This window comes from Nipponia nippon, unplaced genomic scaffold (assembly GCF_047370975.1).
Source record: "Nipponia nippon isolate SJK-2023a ecotype South Korea unplaced genomic scaffold, ASM4737097v1 scaffold_12, whole genome shotgun sequence".
Lineage (NCBI taxonomy): Eukaryota > Metazoa > Chordata > Aves > Pelecaniformes > Threskiornithidae > Nipponia > Nipponia nippon.
The window spans coordinates 14,267,362-14,287,596 of NW_028262313.1; the positions used below are offsets into that span (position 1 = coordinate 14,267,362).

At 45.9% G+C, this 20,235-nt stretch overlaps 1 protein-coding gene across 3 annotated transcripts in view; it reads left to right on the top strand.

The window, feature by feature from the left end:
- PLS3 (plastin 3) overlaps positions 1–20,235 on the top strand; it is a 53,685-nt gene that overhangs the window by 23,975 nt on the left and 9,475 nt on the right. For all 3 annotated transcript variants that reach the window (XM_087748943.1, XM_087748944.1, XM_087748945.1), the window contains exons 2-6: positions 7,248–7,334; positions 14,928–15,091; positions 17,471–17,600; positions 18,045–18,177; positions 19,492–19,573. In XM_087748943.1, coding sequence (XP_087605069.1) covers positions 7,268–7,334; positions 14,928–15,091; positions 17,471–17,600; positions 18,045–18,177; positions 19,492–19,573 — 576 coding nt within the window. In that variant the 5' untranslated portion in view covers positions 7,248–7,267. The remainder of the gene's footprint in view (positions 1–7,247; positions 7,335–14,927; positions 15,092–17,470; positions 17,601–18,044; positions 18,178–19,491; positions 19,574–20,235) is intronic.

Here is a 20,235-nt window from a genome sequence, read left to right on the forward strand (position 1 = left end):
GTATCCGCGAGATGGAGGGATTTGTGTACTCAAATCCGTACAAATTTCTGTGTCATATCTCCAGCTTTCAGTATTCTGGATGCTGCCCTGAAGGACATGGCTTTCCTGGGCTTTTAGCAAGGGGCTGATTCCTACTCCATGCTGTGAGTGGGTTTGGTGCTGATTTGGGGTTTTCTGTAGGTACCGGCTACGGCTCAGTTCTGGGTCAGGGTGCTGAACATGCTGACCGCTATTCAGGCCTGGCTGCACCCCGAAAAGCCTCCTTGGCTGTGCAGGGGAGTCAGAGGCATGTGAACTGTCTGATGGGTCAGCAGTTGTTTTTAATAAGGATTTAAGATGATTGAAGCTAGTGAATCTGGTTCTGCCTTGAGGGAGAGAAAACACTTTGACTGGCATGCAAAAAGTGAAGGATTGTGTTGTCCAGGCTGTCCGTGGATTTTGGGGCAGCGGTTAAAGTCTAAGCAGAAGGCATAAGAAAACTGGTTTGCTGCGGTTGTTCCCATACTGTTGGAGTTACTCTGCCTCTGTGCAGCCCAGATCCCTGCTGGGCATCTACCCAAACGTTGCTCAGAAAAATCTCTGGCATCGTTCTACCCAGGTCTAGCTAGGAGAAACTGGGTTTTTAACCTGGACCTGCTGGAGGAAAGTGCATGTCCAGAGGTGGATACCCTATAGAGACATGCCTCCAAATCCGGAGAGAGCCACTGGCAAGCCAAGTGCAGTGACTAACTCCAGCATATGCCTCTGCTCCTGATGGATTTGACAGATTTTTTCCCCCACAGCAGCAGTGAGTTGTGTAACAATGGGAGCAAAGTCTCACAGTCTGCTCCCAGGTGAAAATAAGCATAGCAGGGAGCCTGTCTCTCCCAGCATGACAGTTTCAGGCATTTGAAAGAATATAAAGCAAAACCCATTAATGGGACTTTTGCTGATGTAGAGATGCTTCAAAAGCACCATCCGGAGGTAATCTCTCCATGGGATTGGGAAGAAGTGAGCTGTAAGGTGCCTATGCGGTGAGAATCTGCGGTCCTGTGTCCTTTCCCTGCGATGCAGCAAGTGGCTGTATAAGAGCTGGCGGGCTACGCAACCAGCATGGATGAGTCAAAGTGTGTACTCTGTACTGGATGTACTGTATGTAGAGTAGCTTGAGGAAGCTGGAGAATTGGGAGGTGGGAGGTGGTCAATTCAAACAGCAAGAGAAGCTTAAAGAAATTCAGTATTAAAATTGCATTTGTGTGTAGTTGGTCCTTGGCCTGTTGAGGTGAGTTGTTTGGTGCTGTGCATGGATGAGGACAGCTGGATTAATAATGAAATAAAGCTGGGTTTGGGTGATTGCTTTGCAGGCATTACAGCCCAGTGCTGTTCAACAGTTAAAGTATTGCAGACCTTGAGAGCAGAGCTGTAGCTTCATCCGTGTTGAGCCTGCTGTGCGTGGGGCTGGGAAAGCTTGGTTGAAGGGAAGAGCCACAGATGAGAGATGCAGCTACTCGGCCCAGTCTGGCACTGCAAAGAAATACCTGCTCAGAGCTTCGCGTGCCCCTTTCGTCCTGAGGCAGGGGAAACAGCAACCTGCGTCAATAGGAATGGCTCCGTGTTTTGCGTGCAAGAGTACTGCATTCATGCAAAGAGTAGCAGCAAAGTAATTTCTGGGGGACAGTGGTTTGTAGCAGTGTCATGCTGTTGGCAAGGTGTTAGACACTGCAGCGGTGCAGCCTCTGCGGATGGGGTAGCATCCTCCTAAGCACTGCTCTTATCAGGATGACACCTACCACCGTGTGGTAAAACGAAAGCGTGGTGAAGGTCTAGTTTCAGCCTGTGCCTCTGACTGGTGACTGTCTGGAAGGTAATTGCCAAATAAAAGTTTGTGTTTCCAGCAGCCTGGTGTTTGCTAATAACCACATGTAATGAGTGGGTGCTGTCTTGGAGGAATTTGGTGAACAAAACTGTTTGAAACGTACAAACTGATTATGAACAGGAGAGGATGGAGTGCATGCTAGGTTTTCATTTACAGGCCATCAATCCCTAAACTTCCCTGCCTCCCCCCAAAGCAGTTGTAAGTATTTATCTTGGAGGACTCATCAGACCAAGTCTGTGCACCGCAAGCTTTCACTTCCTCCTGTTGCTGTCAAGTTTGAAGATGTTGTCTGGAAAACCCCAAAGGCTTTGCTTAGACTGGACCAGAAAAAGGAGCCAGCAGAGCTGCTGGGTGTGACCGATGATGGAGTGTGGTGGGGGTACGTGTGCCCTCTCCTGCAAGCATTTCCAAATGCACCATGAGCCTAGGGCTGGCCGGTGCCTGTGGAGAAGGGTTCCTGCAGTGTCAGGAGATCCTGCAGCATCCTCTACAGTAACCCAGTCACCTGGGAAGGGATGCAAAGAACACTCAGGCTTTCAGTCCTCACCAGTGACTCGCTCCCCTCACTGCTTTGCCCTGAGCAGAGCTCGCACAGCCATGCCAGGATGAGCACGATGCTGCTGGCCCTGTGGAGGGGGTCTGCGCAGCAGTGGGGGAGAGGCCTTTGCAGCAGAGGGCTAGAAAGGACTTTGTGGTGACCAAGATTCACACAACTTGCAAAAGGAGCTTGGGGGGGGAATGGGGCAAAGGAAACAGGGGAGTGCGGACGGCCACCCCATTCTCTGATGCGGCTCTTGGCAGGGCCCAGCCCCACCTGCAAAACAGGGAGGAAGAGGAGGATGGGGTGAGCCACAGGAAGCCTGGAGGCCGGATCATCGTACGTCAGCTGAATCACCAGGATTCCCTCCAAATTAGCTCCGAATTAGTGAGGCGGCTGCGTCAGTGCCGTGTGCTGCAACCCTGGGGGCTCTGGCACTTGCCGTGGGTTGCGGGTGGACCAAGTGCCTGGTTATCCAGCTCGTTATTCCTAAACCAAGACTGATATTGTGCTGCGTTAGTGGTCAGAGACATGTGGGTTTTGAAGTATTTTTAATTAGCTAATGCTGACTGACTTGCCTTCTAATGTCTGGAGTCTTTGTCATGAAAATGCAAAACCACAGGTTCCTCTGAAAAGGGGAATACGTACAGGGTGAGCCACTGCTCCAGACTAGGCCTAGCTTGCTCTATTTCTTTTAATCGGATGGAAAAAGGACGTATTTAATAGCTTTTTGTTGACACTTTAATGTGTCTCTGCGTTTGCCTGTTTGAGTAAACAAATTGATGCTGTTAATCAGTCAGTTGTAGAGATATTAAAACAGGGCGGGTCTGGGAGGGATGGAGCAGCTCGGTTTTCAAACTAACATGGAGCTGCTAAGAAAGCAAATTCTTCCATTTGGATCAGCAGCAAATTCCAGCTCTGTTTCTGTTGGAAGTGTTCAAGTGGCTGTCGGGAAATATTTGGTTGCCATGTGCTTTCAAAATTGAATTAATCTTCCAGCTTTCAAGGAGATGTGCAAATGCCTGAATGCTCCTTTCCCCACCTGGGGAAGAGTCTTGGGGACTTATTCTCCGGGCTTGAGTGTTTTGAAGTTGCTGTCTGAGCAGTTAATCCATCCAAATGTCCTGGTTAGCTTCTGGCACTTGTGCTGGACGTGCTGAGCACTGCAGCAGAGGCATCCCTGCAGTGACAGTCCCCGCTGCAATGGCGTGTCTCCAGGTGGCTTACAGCTGTTAAAACACACGGGCTGGGGCAGCTTTATTTGACCTGCCTGTATCGCAGTTCTGTCTGGAGAGCAAATAAACTAACCCTGATTCAGTGACTGCAGTATGTTTAGAAGCTATAAAACTTGTTTGCACAGCAACTTTATATAGCCCCTCTCTGGGAAGGGAGTTGATATTCGAAAACCTGAGATGCACTTAAAGCAGCTCTGATCTGCAGCACAAAGTGAAGTCTTCAGAGGACAGAAATGGGCTGCACTGTCTGATAGCCACTGTCTTCTGTGAAGCTGCTTTTGTGCATCTGTGTGTTATGGAGCTGCCTTTGCTTTTCTTCTGTGGGGTGAGGGACGAAGGCAGGAGCAAACGGGATCTGGAGCAGGAATTGCTTCCTTATACACCATTTATGTGCGCATTGACCGATTGGACCATCTGTCACCAGGGTGTAAAATGGGTGTGGGATCACTAGCTCACTTCTGTCTCCTCTTTTCCCCTCGTTCTCCCTTCCTCTCTCTAAAATGCGTCTTTAAACGTGAGTTTGTCCCTGGCTGTCATTGCATGCCCTGGCAGAGACTTTGCTCACGGTAGAAGCGAATGTGCCGTGGTGAGGCGTGAGCAGCGTGGTGCTGGGTCCCCACAGGGCTTCGAGTCAGGCAGCTGATGTGTGATCCTTCTGCCAGTGTGATAAAAGGGCTTTTTATGTCCGTGAAGACAAAGCCTCTTGTTGAAAAATGCAACTGAATGAAAAACACAATTCTGAATGCCCTAGACTCAGCTACTAAAAACAAACAAACAAACCTACCCACCCAACAAAAAACTGAAAAGTTCCCCTGCCCCCCAGCCCAGTCTGCCAGTGTTGGTGTGATACCGCTCCATTGCAAAAAAACTCTGTAAAATTGCTTTGGGAGCTTAGCAGTCCCTGTCAACTTGTAACTTTGTGGCCCACTAACCTTTTCATATACTGTTTTATTATATCATAACATACTTTCCCCTTCTCAGACAGCTCTAACAAGGTCAGGTGTCTCCTGTTTCTCTGTTGGTTCAAATTCTCCCTCTCTTCTCAATCAGAGAAACAGAGAAGGAAGAAGTGATATGAAAACTGAGAGGTAAACCTGTTTTATGGACGTACTGACTGAGCTGAACAGCATAGGGCCTGGAAGGTAAATTTTTTTTAAGTGAAGACCCGCACAAACAACTGCAGGGCATATCCAGAGCATGATACTTCCCTGATAAAGTCAAACAAAGCGGCTTTTTTAAAAGCTCTCGGCTTATGGTGGTGTTTGCTGCTTGTTTTGGTGTTAAAGGTGTTAGAGATAGTCAGCAGCAATTAAATTCCAGTGAAGTGGTTAGATAATGATGCTTTTGGAAATCCCTTTTTAAGGGAAATCCTCATGATTTGAAAATGAATTGGTGCAAATGAGGATTAGGAAGAAGGCGGTTGGAAAAAAGGTTGGCTAAATTTTTGGTCTCATAGCTTGGCCTCTCCTCCCTGGCAGCTCATGGCGCCTGCCTGCCTGCGTAGCCAAACCTGTCTCCATTCCCGATAGTGTTTCCCGAGTGTTTCTGCCAGTTGTGAAATCCACCTCCCGTAGCATGCACCAAGCTTGCGCAGAGCTGATTTTCTTGCTGAGCAACTCCTTTACCCCTGGAAATAACAGCCAGGTTTTGACAGCACTGAGGCTCAGGCTGCTGGGGCACCCGTGGGAGCGCTGCAGAGAAGGGGCTCCTTCAGGAACAGGGGGAGGTCCCAGACTGGGCATCCAGCAAGATGGGCAGCACTGCACACAGCCTTCCTGCATCTTGCAAGGACCTGCATGGTAGCATCTCCTTGGTCAACTAGCCTAACTTGTAATCTGTGAAACAGTACAAAAAATTTACTGTGGTGTTTCCCCCCCGCCCCCCCCCCCATCAGTCTGATGCAGCTTTGCTGCAGTTTCTCCTGCTGCCCCATTCTTGCAGGACGAGCCCAACGATGAAGTTGGCTGTCTTGCGTTTAGTGGCTTTTACTGACTGTTAAACATCTTGTCGTGTCCGCTGGCAGCTCTGCAGATGCTGGGAGGTGGGGTCCGATGTGTTTTCCTTCATGTCTCTGCAGTGATGCAACTTTCTCTGCTGCTAGCACCTGTCTGAGCTGCTTTCCCAGGCTGCCACACCTGCCCATCGCTCTCATCTCTTAACTACTTCGTTCTTTCCAGACCGAGTGAAGTGTTACAGAAAATGAATATTGATGGCTACAGGCAAACTTGTGTTCTTGAGCTAACAGGTGCTTGTAAAGGCAGCTGGGAGCCTCAGACAAAAGAGGCTTGCTAATCAGAGCACAGGCATTTGTGAAACTGAGCCTCTTGTCGCTTGAGCAGCGAGCCAGCCTGTTCAGGATCCTGTCTTCTGACAGTCTGTAAACCTGAATTCACCCCTCATCCTTTTGCTTACAGAGAAGGAGGCAGCTGTGTCTGTTCCCATAGGCAGAGGAGGAACCTTTTAGTTCTCAGCTTGCAGTGACTGTAGCTAACGAAGTGGGAGCTGGAAAATCTTAGGATGCAAACCTCATTTGAAGTTGCACTGAGCCTGCCCAGATGCCCATTTTTAAAGACCCTGAGGTAGAGCTAGCATGCGTGCTAGAATGTGCTTATCAGTGCCTACCTTTTTGGTCATGCACAGGGATGGCCCTGTTCACGTTGTTCCATCAATCGCTGATCTCTCGTGGTCATATTGGCCAAAGTACCAATAGGGCATCTGATGCTGCCGTCACAAATGTCGTGGGAAGGGGACATGGGCAGGTCACTGGCCTTTTCCCATCCTTATGGTGATACCTCCTGTCCAGGCTGGCCAGGTGGCACCTAATCAGTGCTTGGAAGGGAGGATTATAGCAGATGGGTGTAGGAACTGTATGCTTCGTCCTCTCTGGTTCTTAAACACCAAGCAGATCTGATCGAAGCGGAGTTTCTGCGTACTCAGGGTTTGAGCATGGCTGATGCCTGCTGTTCTGCACTTGCTTGCGGTGTTCCTGCTGAGCCTTGCTCAGGAGGGTGGAGGGGTCAGTGGCAGTGCAAACAGCCTCTTGCTTACATGGTTTATTCAGAGACTGACTCTGGGGAAATAGGCAGGTGTTTATTCAAACAGTTTTCTTGTAGGAAAGGTGCCTATTTCCGTTTTACAAACAGTATACTACTTTGTGCAAAAAGACCTTTTTCAGGTACTATTTAGAATCTTTATTATTTGGGTTTGGTAGCTGTGTGCTCTCGGGGGACAGACAGGCAGGCAGAGCGTTCAGTATCTCTTGCATTAATGTTTTAACTCTGGATTCTGATTTTATTCAAAATTGTGGAAAATCCCTGCCGATGTGAGCTTTCCTGACCTACAGAACACACTGGTAGCAGGTGCCTTAATGTGTGCAGAACAGCATTGCCTGTAAAATAAATACACAAAGCTAAATATTAACAAGGCTAATGGGATATTTGACTTGTTAAGGAGTGGATTTCCCATCTTCTGAGTTTCACATATCTGTGGAAAGTGGAAAGATAAACGTTGCTTCAAGAACTGTAGTGACCTTGGTACCAATTGTTGCTATACTGCTGTTCAAAACTGCATGCATTTGAATGCAGCCTGGTTTCACACAGTGTCGTTTTTCTCTCTTTAGATACTCCCTAAATTCATGAGATGGCCAACACCACGCAAATCTCCAAAGATGAGCTGGAGGAACTCAAGGAGGCCTTTGCCAAAGTTGGTAAGTCACAGTGAGGAGGGCATCTTGCTCCTGTTTGCTGTACCTTTGAAATGGGTTTATCCCACCCCTATGAGCAGCGGTGCCAGCAGGACGTGGGCAATTGGCTGCTCTCGTGATCTCCATGCCAAGGAGTCCCTTGGCAGCCTTTCTGCCTCTAGCTTGTCACTTCTAGCCAAGGAGCACAAAGGAAGGGACGTGGGCAGTCTGGCTGTTGGTGAGCACTGGCAGGCAGCCTTACCGTGCTGCTCCAGGGTGGGCTTTGTTGGTTCCTGATGGCAGAAGAAATATCCAAACAGGTATTGTTACTTTGGCCCCGGCAGCACTTAAGGGCTCGCACAGTGCTTGGATCTGATGACGTTGGTTTTGGCAGATTGGCTGAGCCATGCAGATGGTAAATGTAGGTGCCATGTTTCTGGTTTGTGCAGGTGCATTGAGGCACTGCATTTGGTGAGCTTGTAGGCAAAAACTAATTAGTGTCTGTTTACCTGGCCATTATGGAGCAACTTGCGGTGATAATAAAATGCTTTGCGGCTGCACAGCATGTGCATTGCCCTCTGGTGGCTCTATTTCTTCTCTGGTTCTCGCCTCCCTGACAGCCTGCGGTGCTCGAGGGGTTGCACAGCCCAAACTGCTCTGCTTGCCTTCCAGCCTTCCCCTGTGCTGGCATTGCAGAAGCCTCTGGCAGGCTGCTTCGGGAAGCTGAAATGGGCAAAAAGCTGACATAATGGAGAAAATAGTTTTCTGCTGGTTTAGTTTCCTGATATGGCTTACTGGAGGATCAGAGAAGTGCCAGGGAGGGGCCGGATGGGAGCTGGACCGCAGCAGTGTGGGCTGAGGTCAGCGTGCGCAGCTGGGGCACCACACCCGGGGCTGGCACTGGCTGGGAACGAGTTGCACAAGTGATTAGAGCCAGTGTTTCGTTTTCCTAACTGGACATTGGCATCTCTTGAACACTGGTTATAAATACAAATTGGTAGCTGTCTCACATCTGTATTGGGTAAACTGCCCTCTAGAGCAGGGTGGCTCTTAAAACTCTCACTTACTCTAAATTTGCAGTCGGCAGAGAGAAATATGAATTTCAAAGACAAGATTGTCATGGAGCAGTGTTCCCTGGTGGGACTTGAAGCAAGCTGCATTTTAGGCAGTTCCCTCTCCTGTCTCTCTCTTCCCAAGACTTTTCCAGCAGGTGGAAGTGAGCTGCCATAGAGGGAGACGAGTGACCATCGTGCTTCTTGCTGCCTAACGTGCCTCTGAGTACAAACCTTAATAAGGCTGGGGTGCAGGCAGCCCATTCTGTCCTTGGATAAACTTAAAATAACCTGGCTGGAATGTGGTGGCTTTTTGTCATAAGTGTGGGGGGAAATTATTGAGATTAGGTTGGCTGGCTGCCTTTGCACTGGAAACATGGAGAAACCCAAGTCAAATCCTGGTTTGTTTTAGGAAACCAGCTCACCCTGCTCAGGAGGTGGGTCCCTGTTTGGTTTTAAATTATACAAGCACTGTCAAAACCTAGGTATTATTGAGAAATGTGATAATTAGCCTGGACATACCCACAAGTGAGATGGGATCTGCTAGTCTTTTCAGCTGCCTTCTGTTTTGTGTGCTTTAGGCATGGTACAGCCCACAAGCCTGTCAGGAGTGTCTTCAATGCTAGCATTCCTTTTTATTCTTGCCTAAAGGAGCCATATTTGCCCTGGGATATAGAACTGGTTGCTAATAGGGTGACTTTCCCTGGGAACTTCTAATGCCATCTCTAGTGAATGTGAAGAAAAGTTGGACTAAGGCTGCTATTTAAAATAGCCTTTCTTTCGTCTCCCAGCTACCTGGAAGACTTGGAACACAGCTGAGAAGCATAGTAATAGTGATGCTCAGCTGGTTGGCTTCTAGGATGTCTTAAAGGAGATGTGGGGAGGAGGAAGCATCTCAAGGGGTGATTTCTGCTCACCAAGACGTGCCTTGCTCCAGTGTGCAGCTGCGTGGGCTTCCCAGAGACCTGCTTTAACTCTAGCATGGGTCAAGTTGCTGCTCTGAATGTGTAGGCTGATGAGACTTTACAGGTGTGTGTTTGACCAGCTTTTCTGTATGCACCTGGACTGGATCGAGACGTCTGGTGATGCTGGAAGGCAGTGAGGTGTGTTACTATGTACTCTGTCACCACTTGCCTTCCATGCCACTTGAAGGTGTCCCCTCTCTCCCATGCAGCTGGTGTGCTGTTCTCTGACAGCCAGCAAAAGGCAAGGGTCCCCTAGACTACCTGTTGCTTACTAGAAGCAGTCCGCAGGTGAGAAACCATGGTTTAAGGTTAGCACTGAAGTCAGCTACAGCTCAGAGAAGCAGCTCTCAGCATCCTACAACCAGGTGTTTGTACTGGGCGTGATCCAAGTGGTAAACAGCAGTGGGGAAAAAAGCATTTTGACATCTGAAAAAAGTAATTAAGTGGGGCATAAGAACAGTCTAGGCTTTGTATGATCCGCAGGTTAGTGGGAGAAGAGCAGGTTGTTCCAAATCTCAGCTGATCTCTGAATTTGTTCTGTAGAACAGGTGTGTGTATGTATGTACTTGGCCAAACAGTGGCACTTCAGAGGGGAGACATGGCAGAACAAAATCTGCAAACTGGCTCTGTTTATTTGTCTTCCTTCTCCCTGCCTCTGATAGCGGAGATAAGCATCTTTTCTGGAAACATGACGTACGTAAAAATCGTAACCCAGCTGAACACTTTGTTCGCTGCTGTAAGGTGGTAAAACAATGCTCTGAAATATTAGCTTAAGGCAAATAGGGATCCCTGATCCTGCTAGAGTGTGTCCTGCTGAGCATATAGCCTTAAAAGGAAACGTGTGGGTTACTTTCCCCTCCTGCATCCTGTTATTTAAGCTATTTTAAGTACTTGTCTGGAGGAAGCTGAGCCAGAGCTTGAAGCAGCTTTTGGGTTCTGTTTATTGCGGCTTTGCTGCGCCACCTGCACATGGGCAGAAGATGGTGCCGTACATCACTGCTGTGACCTTTCCCAGGTTTAGTACGCTGGCATGCATGCATCTTTCAGTAGAAATAGGAAACTTCAGATGTGCTGTAGTTTCCTTTCCATCAGGCAGGTTATAATGAATCCAGGCTGTAGCTTGTCTGTTAAAACAATTTCGCTTTCTTCCATTAGTAATTCTGGGCCATACGCCGAAGGATTTCATTTGGGATAGCTTCTATTTTGACAGCCTCTTCAGCTGTTGAATACCATTTCAGATTTTGTTAGAGAGGGATTTTAGACCACCTTCCGTCTGAAGTCTGGCCCTGTTGCAGGACATCCAGCAAGGCACCATATGGTGGGCCTGCAGTAATGCTGGAAATAAGTACAGAACTTGCTGGTGCTGCAAAGGTGACTACTTTTTATTTTAATGTCACTACTTTGTATATTTGACTGTGATGCCAGAGGGGGAACAGAGACAGTGGGAAGGGGAGCAGCTGCCCTGTGGGATACGGGTCTCAGGCCTATTTGTCATGTTTACAGGGCTAAAGGCTTTTTGACATGTTAAGAGAACAATGGGTCCATATTCCACCACATAGTCAATCACTAGCTAAGGTTACTCGACTCTGCTACCAAGCCAAAACCACGGGCTAGCATATCCACCAGGCTTTAACACTTAAATCTGCCTTTCTGTGGCCAAGAAGCTAAAACTTGAAATGAGAGCATCTTTACTGCAAAACCAGTAACTTGGTGTGGGGCTGAACCAACAGACTTGTCTTGCTCGTAAATCCCACTCCCACAGTGCCTGGGACATAGACGCCCTTTTAATTTATGAAGTAAATCAGTGACTGATTTTTTTCCCAGCATACTATGGAAGAATAACTCTTACAGGTGGGTGTTTGGGATGTTGTTAAGAGTTGGAAAAACTTAGACCCTGAGACCCAAGGGTTTTGAGTGAGTTAAGGTGTATTACTCAGCAGTGTGTATCCTGCACACTTGATTCATGTGCTGTCTCCTGCAGGTGCTGAGAGCCTCTGGTGTGCAGCCCCTCCTGATGGGCAGCATCTTTCCTGGTGCCATGCTCCTGAGTCGCATGTGCTCACATGTGAGCGTGCGTTTCAGACGGCCCTTCGTGCTGCAGAGCTGCTAATTTTTTATTTATTTTTTTTTTCAGTGAGCAGAGGTAAATCTTTGAACTAAGCACACCCGGAAGACTGGGAAGATGCTGCTTTGCAGGGGTGAACGAAACCCTCAAAATGGGCAGATGTTGACCCAGGCTGCAGTAAATTCCTGGTATCTGCCCTGCAGCCAGGTTTGATGCTTTCATGCTGAGATTGAGGTCTGCTGAGCAAGTGTGGATGGACCAGACAATGGCCTGGGCTAACTCCCCAGTTGCATTTCAATCAGTGTTTTTAAGTTATGGTTTCTGTTGTGCAAGCAAACCAATATAAATGCAAGGCTGGGGATTAATTCCTTGAAATCGGTTGTATCCTTAAAAGACTTGCAGGGCTTCATATGTAGAACTGAGCTCTAAACAGGTTTAAGCATCCTTTTACCCATGCATCTCTCCAATGTGTTAGAGATGGGGGGCTTTGGAGCTTGGTTCCCTGGTGTCTCACCCAACAGGCTTCTGCCTCATGAAATACTGCATGTTGTGTTTTTCCCTTTCACTTCTGAATAGGCTCAGACATGGCACATGCAAGCCTGGTTCAGAAACACTTCTGAAAGCTTAAGCTAGACACGTCAAGAGGAAAACCTTTACCAAAGCCGACTCAAAATCACACCTGTGATCCTGTCAAGGATACAGTATGCATTTTGAAGTCTTATTTTTCTCTGTCCTTTGCCCACTAACATTTGGGTAGATGTAAAAGTTAAGTTTTTTAGGTGGTGCCTTGGTTGGAAGAAGGGATGAACAGGTGTTTCTGGATTTACCTGCTTAATTTGGCAGCATGGCAAAGGATTGTGGTCAGTTCAGTCAGGCATGGGCTAAAGCAATGGGTGCTGGTTGTAGGCATGCTGAGGGTGAAAGCAAAGTTTTGGTTTGGGTCCGTAGGCCCTGGAGATTAGCAAATCCCTTGTCTGATTTTCTTCACTGGCTGTGAGGCAGGGAAAAGATGCATATTGTAGAGTTAGATTTAGTAATAAGAAAACTGTAACAGAAGAAGCTGTGATTTATCTAGAGGGGAAATAGTTTGCTGATGACATCTCAGGCTGGACTGTTTAATAAAGCTTGCCTTTGTAAGCTTGTATTTTTTTGGAATAAAATTCTAAAATTGAAGGCCAGACAGCAGCCTGTTGCTATCATTAATCATTTGCCCAAACTACTTTATTTCATCAGCATTATTGTAAACACTGACATTTCATAAAGTAGTTTAATATATTTATTAATCCACTGGAATTGATGTTCTTCGTTAGTTTGAGACCTAGGGGCTGGGGTGTAGGAGGGAGTACAGGTTTGCTCTGTGTTACTTTGGATGTTTGCCACTAAGCATTTGAATTTTACTTTCTTGCTAACTTATAAAAATAATTTTAAAATCCCATATGGATCTGGAAAATGAGGAAGGTTGGAGCAGTGGTGAGGACATGCTGCTTGCTGGAACATTGCTGTGAAATAAAACCTAAAAACCACCGCTGACACCTCATTAAAAGTAAATTGACTTTCAAAATCTGCTAAAAAAAAAAAAAAACAAAAAAAAAACCCCAAAAACGGACTTTAGAGCTATCCTGATTGTTTTCATTTATTCTTGAAAGTATCTTCCTTTAAGCAGAAATACTGACCCTGGTGCCTGTGGTGTGGGATTCCGTCTTGAACAAAACCAAATACTGGGGCTGGTGCAGCTCTTCCATTGCGCAGCCTGGGAGCCGGCAGCAGCCCGCAGTCTGCAAGGACGTTTGGGCAGCAGAAGCTGTTGCTTGAGTGGAATTTAACTCTACAGCCTTAGGGAGAGGCTGCTGCCTTATAAAGAGCAGAAAAATACTCCCATGGGGGATATGGGCAGAATGGTGGCTGGGTGAAGCCGAGCGGGGCTGGGTGCCTTGCAGCACGGTGTGGTTTTGATAGCCAGTGGTGGCAAGCTGCACTTGGCAGTGCACCATCACAGCACCAGGAGCTCTGGATGTGGGGGAGAAGGTAATGCAGCTGCTTGAATGCAGAGACTGCTCTTGTTTAGTCTTAAAGGTCTTGGCTGATGTCTTCAGTACAGGCACTGTGTTGACTTTGCAGAGCCTGTGGTTGAATGCCCATTGTAGGAGACTGCCAAATCTCCACTTCCTCAGCCCATCCAGGTATTCCCCACCAGCAGCAGTAATCCAAGTATCTGATACCAGGCCGTGGTATCTTCCCACGGCCCCAGCCCTTGGGAGGAGATGGCAACTCAGGCACTGAATTAGCTTCCCTGGGCTGTCTCTACCACTTGCCTATGGCAAAGGGATGTTAACGTCACTACTGAGCTGGTACAACATACCCTGAATCCCTGTCTCTCTGAACGTGCTGGAGGGTCATGCTTATGTCTTGGGATGTGAATCTGGGCCATCCGACTGCTTCAAATGCTCTGGCTGCTCATGGACCCAACGCTGCTGAAGCCTGGGTACCAGCCATGCTGTGAACCACACTGCCTGCTCATCCTGGTTAGCCTGAGGAAGGAGGCACCCAACCCGTGCCTGTCCATGGTGGCAGCAAAACCTCGCTTGCCTGAAGAAAAGCTAGGGCTGCTGGATTTGCCCTCTGCAGTCAATAGATGTGATGACGTCCCCAAAGGGTTTGGTATCTGTTGATGTGAAAAGCTCCAGATTCACACTAGATTCTTGTTTTCTTTCTTCCCAAATATACTTGGCGATAATGTCTTACTAAGCATTCAGTGCTGCTGTGGCTTGGTGGTTGACTGTCAAAGCAAGTGTCCTTGCAGAACATTCTTGGGCAGCATTGAAATATCTGGCTGCAATTTTCTGTCAGTGATAAATGGATAACATCATTATCAACATGATAAAAAAATGTAAATGTGTAGCTGACTTAGTGTTTTCAGTTCAGAAAGTAAGAAGTGCTGTGTTTCATTACCGTCTATTTTTAACACACAAAGCCAGCTGCAGTTAGATGTAAAAAGAAACACTCTGGAGATCATTTATGAAAACACAGATGCTCAGTGGTGAAACTTTTACACCAGACTTGGTCGTGTGTGCTGAGAGTCATCCCGGTCAGCTCTTCCTTCAAACCTGCCGTTGCCCAGAGCCAGAGGCATCTCACAGCTTGCTCTGGGACCCTCTCTGAGGATGCACCATGTGTATTTACTGCATGCCTTTGATTCCTGGTGTATTCTTGGTGGTGTCCATTGAATAGTGTACTACTTGGGCTTTGTATTTTTGGTGTGGGCATCCTGCTGTGTGTTAAGTGTCCTGCATGGATCTTGCTTTCAGCAAAGATGAATGCTCTGCACAATGTGGCCCTAAAACAAGTGTGCTGTGACGGGCCACGCTAGGAGATTCCTCCTTACCTCCATGTCTTATAGATGTCCCCAGTGTGCAGGTTGCTCTCCATAAAGCACTTTTGAGCATAGGGGCTGTGTTTCTGCCCCGCTGTCTGCGGCTGGTCCTGTCGGGGTACTGGCACATTTCTAAAACCTTCTCCTGCCTCTTCTCTTCCTCAGACCTCAACAGCAACGGGTTCATCTGCGACTATGAGTTGCACGAGCTCTTCAAGGAAGCCAATCTGCCTCTCCCCGGATACAAAGTGAGAGAGATCATCCAGAAGCTCATGATCGACAGTGACAAGAATAAAGATGGGAAGATTAGTTTTGAAGAGTTTGTCTATGTAAGTGGTGTTTCTGAATTTCCAGCAGCCTGGGGGACCCCTTTTAGACAAATCTAAGGAAGGGGGTAGAAGAGGTTGAACCTGACTTCTTGGCCATTTACCGTAATCCTAGTTTACTTCCTACAAACTGATCACTTTTGAGGACTTGCCATGTAAAAATCAGTTCTTTGTACAGACTTCTGCATAGGACCTGTCTTTTGTGCTGTCACTGCCAGCCTTTAGATTTGGATAGAGGGGAAGTATGTTGGTTTTTAAACGAAAACCAAAAAGAATCCACATGCTTTTTCTATATGAAAACTTCGTTGGAGGCTGAAAGACCATTTCCACATGAGGTGACAACTGGAAAAAAGTTCTCCAAGCTTACAGTATTGACTGGAAGCTGCTCAGTTTTTCCAGGCACAGAGGTGAATGCTTGTTTTCCCAGTGAAGCAGTATAATTTCCTTTCTCAATTTAATGGGACTACAAGTATTTGCTAAAGATTTGAGAAGGCATTTCAAGACACACTTGGAGATGAGTCAGATCCATTTGTTGCCTTAAAAGGGAAGAACAGGAGTAAGGAGGTATGAGAAGCTGGAGAATGTGTTTAACCTTCAGCCACCTTCTGTAGAAATAGGTCAGAAATTTTTATTTATTTTTACAAAAGCACAACACTTCTTCTGAGATACTGGTTCAATATCCATCCCTTCATCCTTTTTATACTCTGACTGAATGCTGAAAGAGTAATAAAAGTATATGCAGTACATTGAGGGAGCTGTTTTCATGTCAACTATTTTTCTTGATATTTCTTAATTTATCTTCACCTTCTGTTCCTTAATTGTTTTCAGACCCTCTGAACTTTTGAGTTCGGAGTCAACTAGTAAGTTGGAGTTTGTTAGCAGTTTGTGAACACTTGCATGCTGGGTGCATGTTTCAGCTGTTGGTTTGAGCTGGTCCATAACTCTAACTTTGCACTAGGAAGGAAGAAATAAATCTCTTCTGTCACGTTTGAATGGTACGAATGATTGAATGAACATGAAATGTCTTATGGGCACCTAAGCTATACAGTAGAAGCAATGGTTAATTGTAGGATTTTTACAAACAGAACTGTTGCTGTTTTCTAACTCTGAGTACTTTTGCTGGGGTTTATGGTATAGAACATGAACTGACTTGAGGTTAGGGCCAAGTGACTTAGTGGTACCTCAGCATTAAAGATGTATTTTCAAAGAAGGTATGCAATAGTAGTAATTAGTCCAGCAAATTTTAAAATAAATAAATCTGTATCAAAATCCTTATGTTTAAAACCAACCAACCAGAAAACCCCAAAATTTTGGGCTCTTGAGTCTTCATTCAGCTCTACCTAATCACTGGGGTGAGCAAAACTTCTTCTGCGTGCCATCAGGAGATGGTTTAACTGCACTGCATGATCCTCTTGACTTGCCACCTTCCCTGTGTTTAAGGGATGGGGAGGATAAGGCATGACAGTCAGCAGGCTGGCCCTGCGGTGACTCCTCCACAGCCAGGTGGGCAAGTCCCCTCCTCTCTTTTTAACAGAAGCACTTTGTTCTGCTTTACAGTGCTGTTTCATTGCCTTTTTCTGGGTAGCGTCTAGAGAACCTGCATACGTTTTGTTTGTCTTTTCAGCATGGTTGAAACGAATTTGGTTAAGTTTTGAGGGAGTTACAGTAGGCTTTCAAGCCATTGAATGTATTTTGTCCTAATAGTTGCTCAGTTCTGTAGGACCTCAGGGCCACTAATACTAACATACAACCTGCACAAATGGCACATGTGATCTTTCTGTGCTAAAGCATCTCTTCTGCCCTCAAACGTGAGGGTGTTTTTTGTCAGTTAGCCCAAACCTACTGTGAGGGGTGTGGGAATCCTTACCTGGAGCTCTTGTTACACGTTATTGCAGATTTGACTGTTCTATGGTTAAAGAGAATTGTTTCTTGTGTTGTGGACACAAAGTCTTTTGTGTGAACTAAAGTCACAGTCACACGAGTGTCTGGCTTACACAGAAAGGTTAAAATTGCACAACAGCTTTCTCAGCTTTGGTCCTGTGGAAACTGCTGCATGCGTACCTGCTCTCAGACTGCTCTCAGACCACGTTTTTTTCTCGTGGTCTCTTGAAATGTACTTGAAAAGGTAAATGTATGCGAGGTACTTCATGCCTAATGCTTCTCTTTGAATAGGCACTTGCAATATGGGTTTGAGAGAGTGGGATGACTCTCTGCCCACTGTCCTTGTTAAATTTAGTACCACTACACCCTTGCTGGGCCCTTCACATTTGCTGATTTTACTACAAAGTTTGCTTTAAAGCAAAGATGAAATAGCTGCTTCTGTGGTCCTTTCATTTTATGAGGACAAGTTTTTCTTGTCTAACAGAGCACTTTAAATTGTAGATTTTCCAAGAGGTGAAAAGCAGCGATATTGCTAAAACATTCAGAAAAGCAATTAACAGGAAGGAGGGAATCTGTGCCATCGGGGGGACCTCGGAGCTCTCCAGCGAGGGGACGCAGCACTCCTACTCAGGTATTGCTCTGCCTTTCAGCTCCTCTCTTGGGTGAGTGGAGGCTGTATGCCCAAAATAGTAGATTTCTACTGTCCTGCCACATGCCGTGCTTTTGTTTTCCGATAGCTGAATGATCTCACGTCAAGGTGAGAGCAGGACAGAATTAGAGATTAGCAGTGTGTAAATTAAATGTGTGCTTATTTGTTTTGTTAACTGTGCTTGCTGATGAAGTCCTTGTGTCACACTTGAATATAATAAAGTTGTTGAGTAATGAGTAAATAACAGGAATATTCTGGTAATTGGAAGTGAAAGTCATATTTCTTTAAACTTCGTGTGACTAATAAAGTAGTGTGGTAATGATAGTGGGGCTTTTATTTCCCTGGGCTGTTGTACACTGATTCTTTTGGAAAATCTTTGCTATGTTATGAAAAAGTCTGTATTAAATTTACAATTGGTTATCTTAGAGGAAGAAAAATATGCCTTTGTAAACTGGATAAACAAAGCCCTGGAAAATGATCCCGACTGTAGGCACGTTATTCCAATGAACCCAAATACAGATGACCTGTTCAAAGCTGTGGGAGATGGGATTGTGCTATGGTAAGTCATGATAGCTCCTGAATTTAAAACAAAACGAAACAAAACAAAAACAAAAAGACCAAAATAACTTGCCAAAACTGTAGTTAGGGGAATTTTCAGGCTGTTTTTGTGACTAGTGTGTGTGCATAATGTTGTGCACATATAAAAAGGGGCTCAGTCACTCAGGCTTTCATTGTCATTGTGTGATGCTTCAGCTTTGATGCCAACTTCACGAGCTGATATTTTTGTCTAGTGTTTTGTTTGGGCTTGAGACTGAGTTTGCTAAAGGTGAGAAGGTGCCCTGCCAGAGCAGAAGTTGTCCTGGTGCAAACTCAGCCTGATGCTAGGTAGCTTGGGGGAGGGCAGATGTGTTAAATAGCTCATTTTCTTGGATGGTTAGGCAGACGGTAACCTCTGTGGGAATGTTGGTGACCTTATGAATTAACCCAAAAATGGATTTTCTGGGAATCCTCTTGTTGCTTTTGATAATAGTTGCACTAAGTTAGCAAAGTAACTTATTTTGCTGCATGGTGAAAACAGAAGGCATCCAGGACTGCTAAACACCAGCCACCTTCTATGTATGGAGTTTCTTTTGGGTTTGTTTTTGGTTTGTTTTTTAAATGTAAGGGAATTAATATAGTGGAGAACTGGATCAGCCTGGAATTTCAGTAACTCTGTATCAATACGCAAAAGATGTTTAGTGGGCTGCCCGTTGCCTTTCATTTTTATTTTTTTTTTTTATTCTTTAGCTTGTGGTCTGTGTGTCCCCCCCTTCCCCGCACAGTTTCAAGTAATTCAGGTCTTCAGGCAAAGACTGAACCGAGTAGGTAGTAGTTCATAATATAAAGTAAAAACTTGCCATGTTTTCTGTTGACTAAAAATCCATTGCACTCACGTGCTCCCCACTGAGCTCTCGAAGCGTTTGTGCTTTTTTGGGGGCAGATTTTTCTTGCCAGCAGTAGTACACCTTAACAAGAGGAGGAAGCACGTTGTCTTCTAGAATCTGCAGTGGATGTCAATAGAGCAATGAGTCTTCGCTAGTTCAGTGACTGCGCTGTGAATAATTCATGTGCTCTTTTTGCTCCAGCAGCTGCGATAGGTAGTGGCCAGTAACATGTTTAAGGTTTCAGGCTTAGCTATTACTTACAAATACATTCTTGATAACGTAAATATTAACTTCTGATTTACACAACCTTGATTTTATTAAAAAAAAAATACACAAAGCCAAACAGGCAAAAGGAAAGGTACTATGGTGAGTATTGTGACAGTGCATTGAGTTTTGTTGAGATTAAATACTAAATGTTGTTCAAATGTTATTGTTTTTCCTCCTGCCAGTAAAATGATCAACCTTTCTGTTCCGGACACGATTGATGAAAGAGCAATTAACAAGAAGAAACTCACACCATTCATAATTCAGGTATAGCATATTTCTGTATTTTTGCTGAAATTTGTATTCAGATAGAATTAATGAAAACAGCATGGTGGCTCGAGGCATTATTGTGGAACTCTGGAAAGGAGCGAGTTTTATAACTTGCAGTTAATTATTAAAGGCAGTTTTGTACTGCGCATAATTGGCAGTGCTGTGGGTATGGTTCGAAAGACAAAAACGCTAACTTAATGACAAAATGGGTAAAATTGCTGAAATGCTGTGCGCACCTGATATTGCTGCGGTGATTATATACAGCGCTGTCTTTTTAAAACAATATGGTTATTGGCGTTGGCTATCTATGAATCATTTCATGGTACAATAGGTTGTTTTTGTGAGGATGCCTGTGCGCGCGTGTTCGTATAACTTAACGTTTCTCTAGCCTTATTCTTGTTGACACCACTAGATGCAACTAACTCAGAGGCTGAAACTAAATACCAGAGGCTGAAATTAAACCCTGATGATGCCTGGTTCAGTTCTTATTGATTCAGCCTGCTGTCACCGCAGCTCCGTTAAAACATCAGCCACAGAGTGGCTGGGAGTGTTTCCTCCGAGCTACTGCTGTTGGAGCAAGGACAAGGGGGAAATCTCCGCTCTGCTGGCGCTGGATGAAAGGCAGAGCAGCATCTCCCCTGGCTGTGTCTCACTCAGCT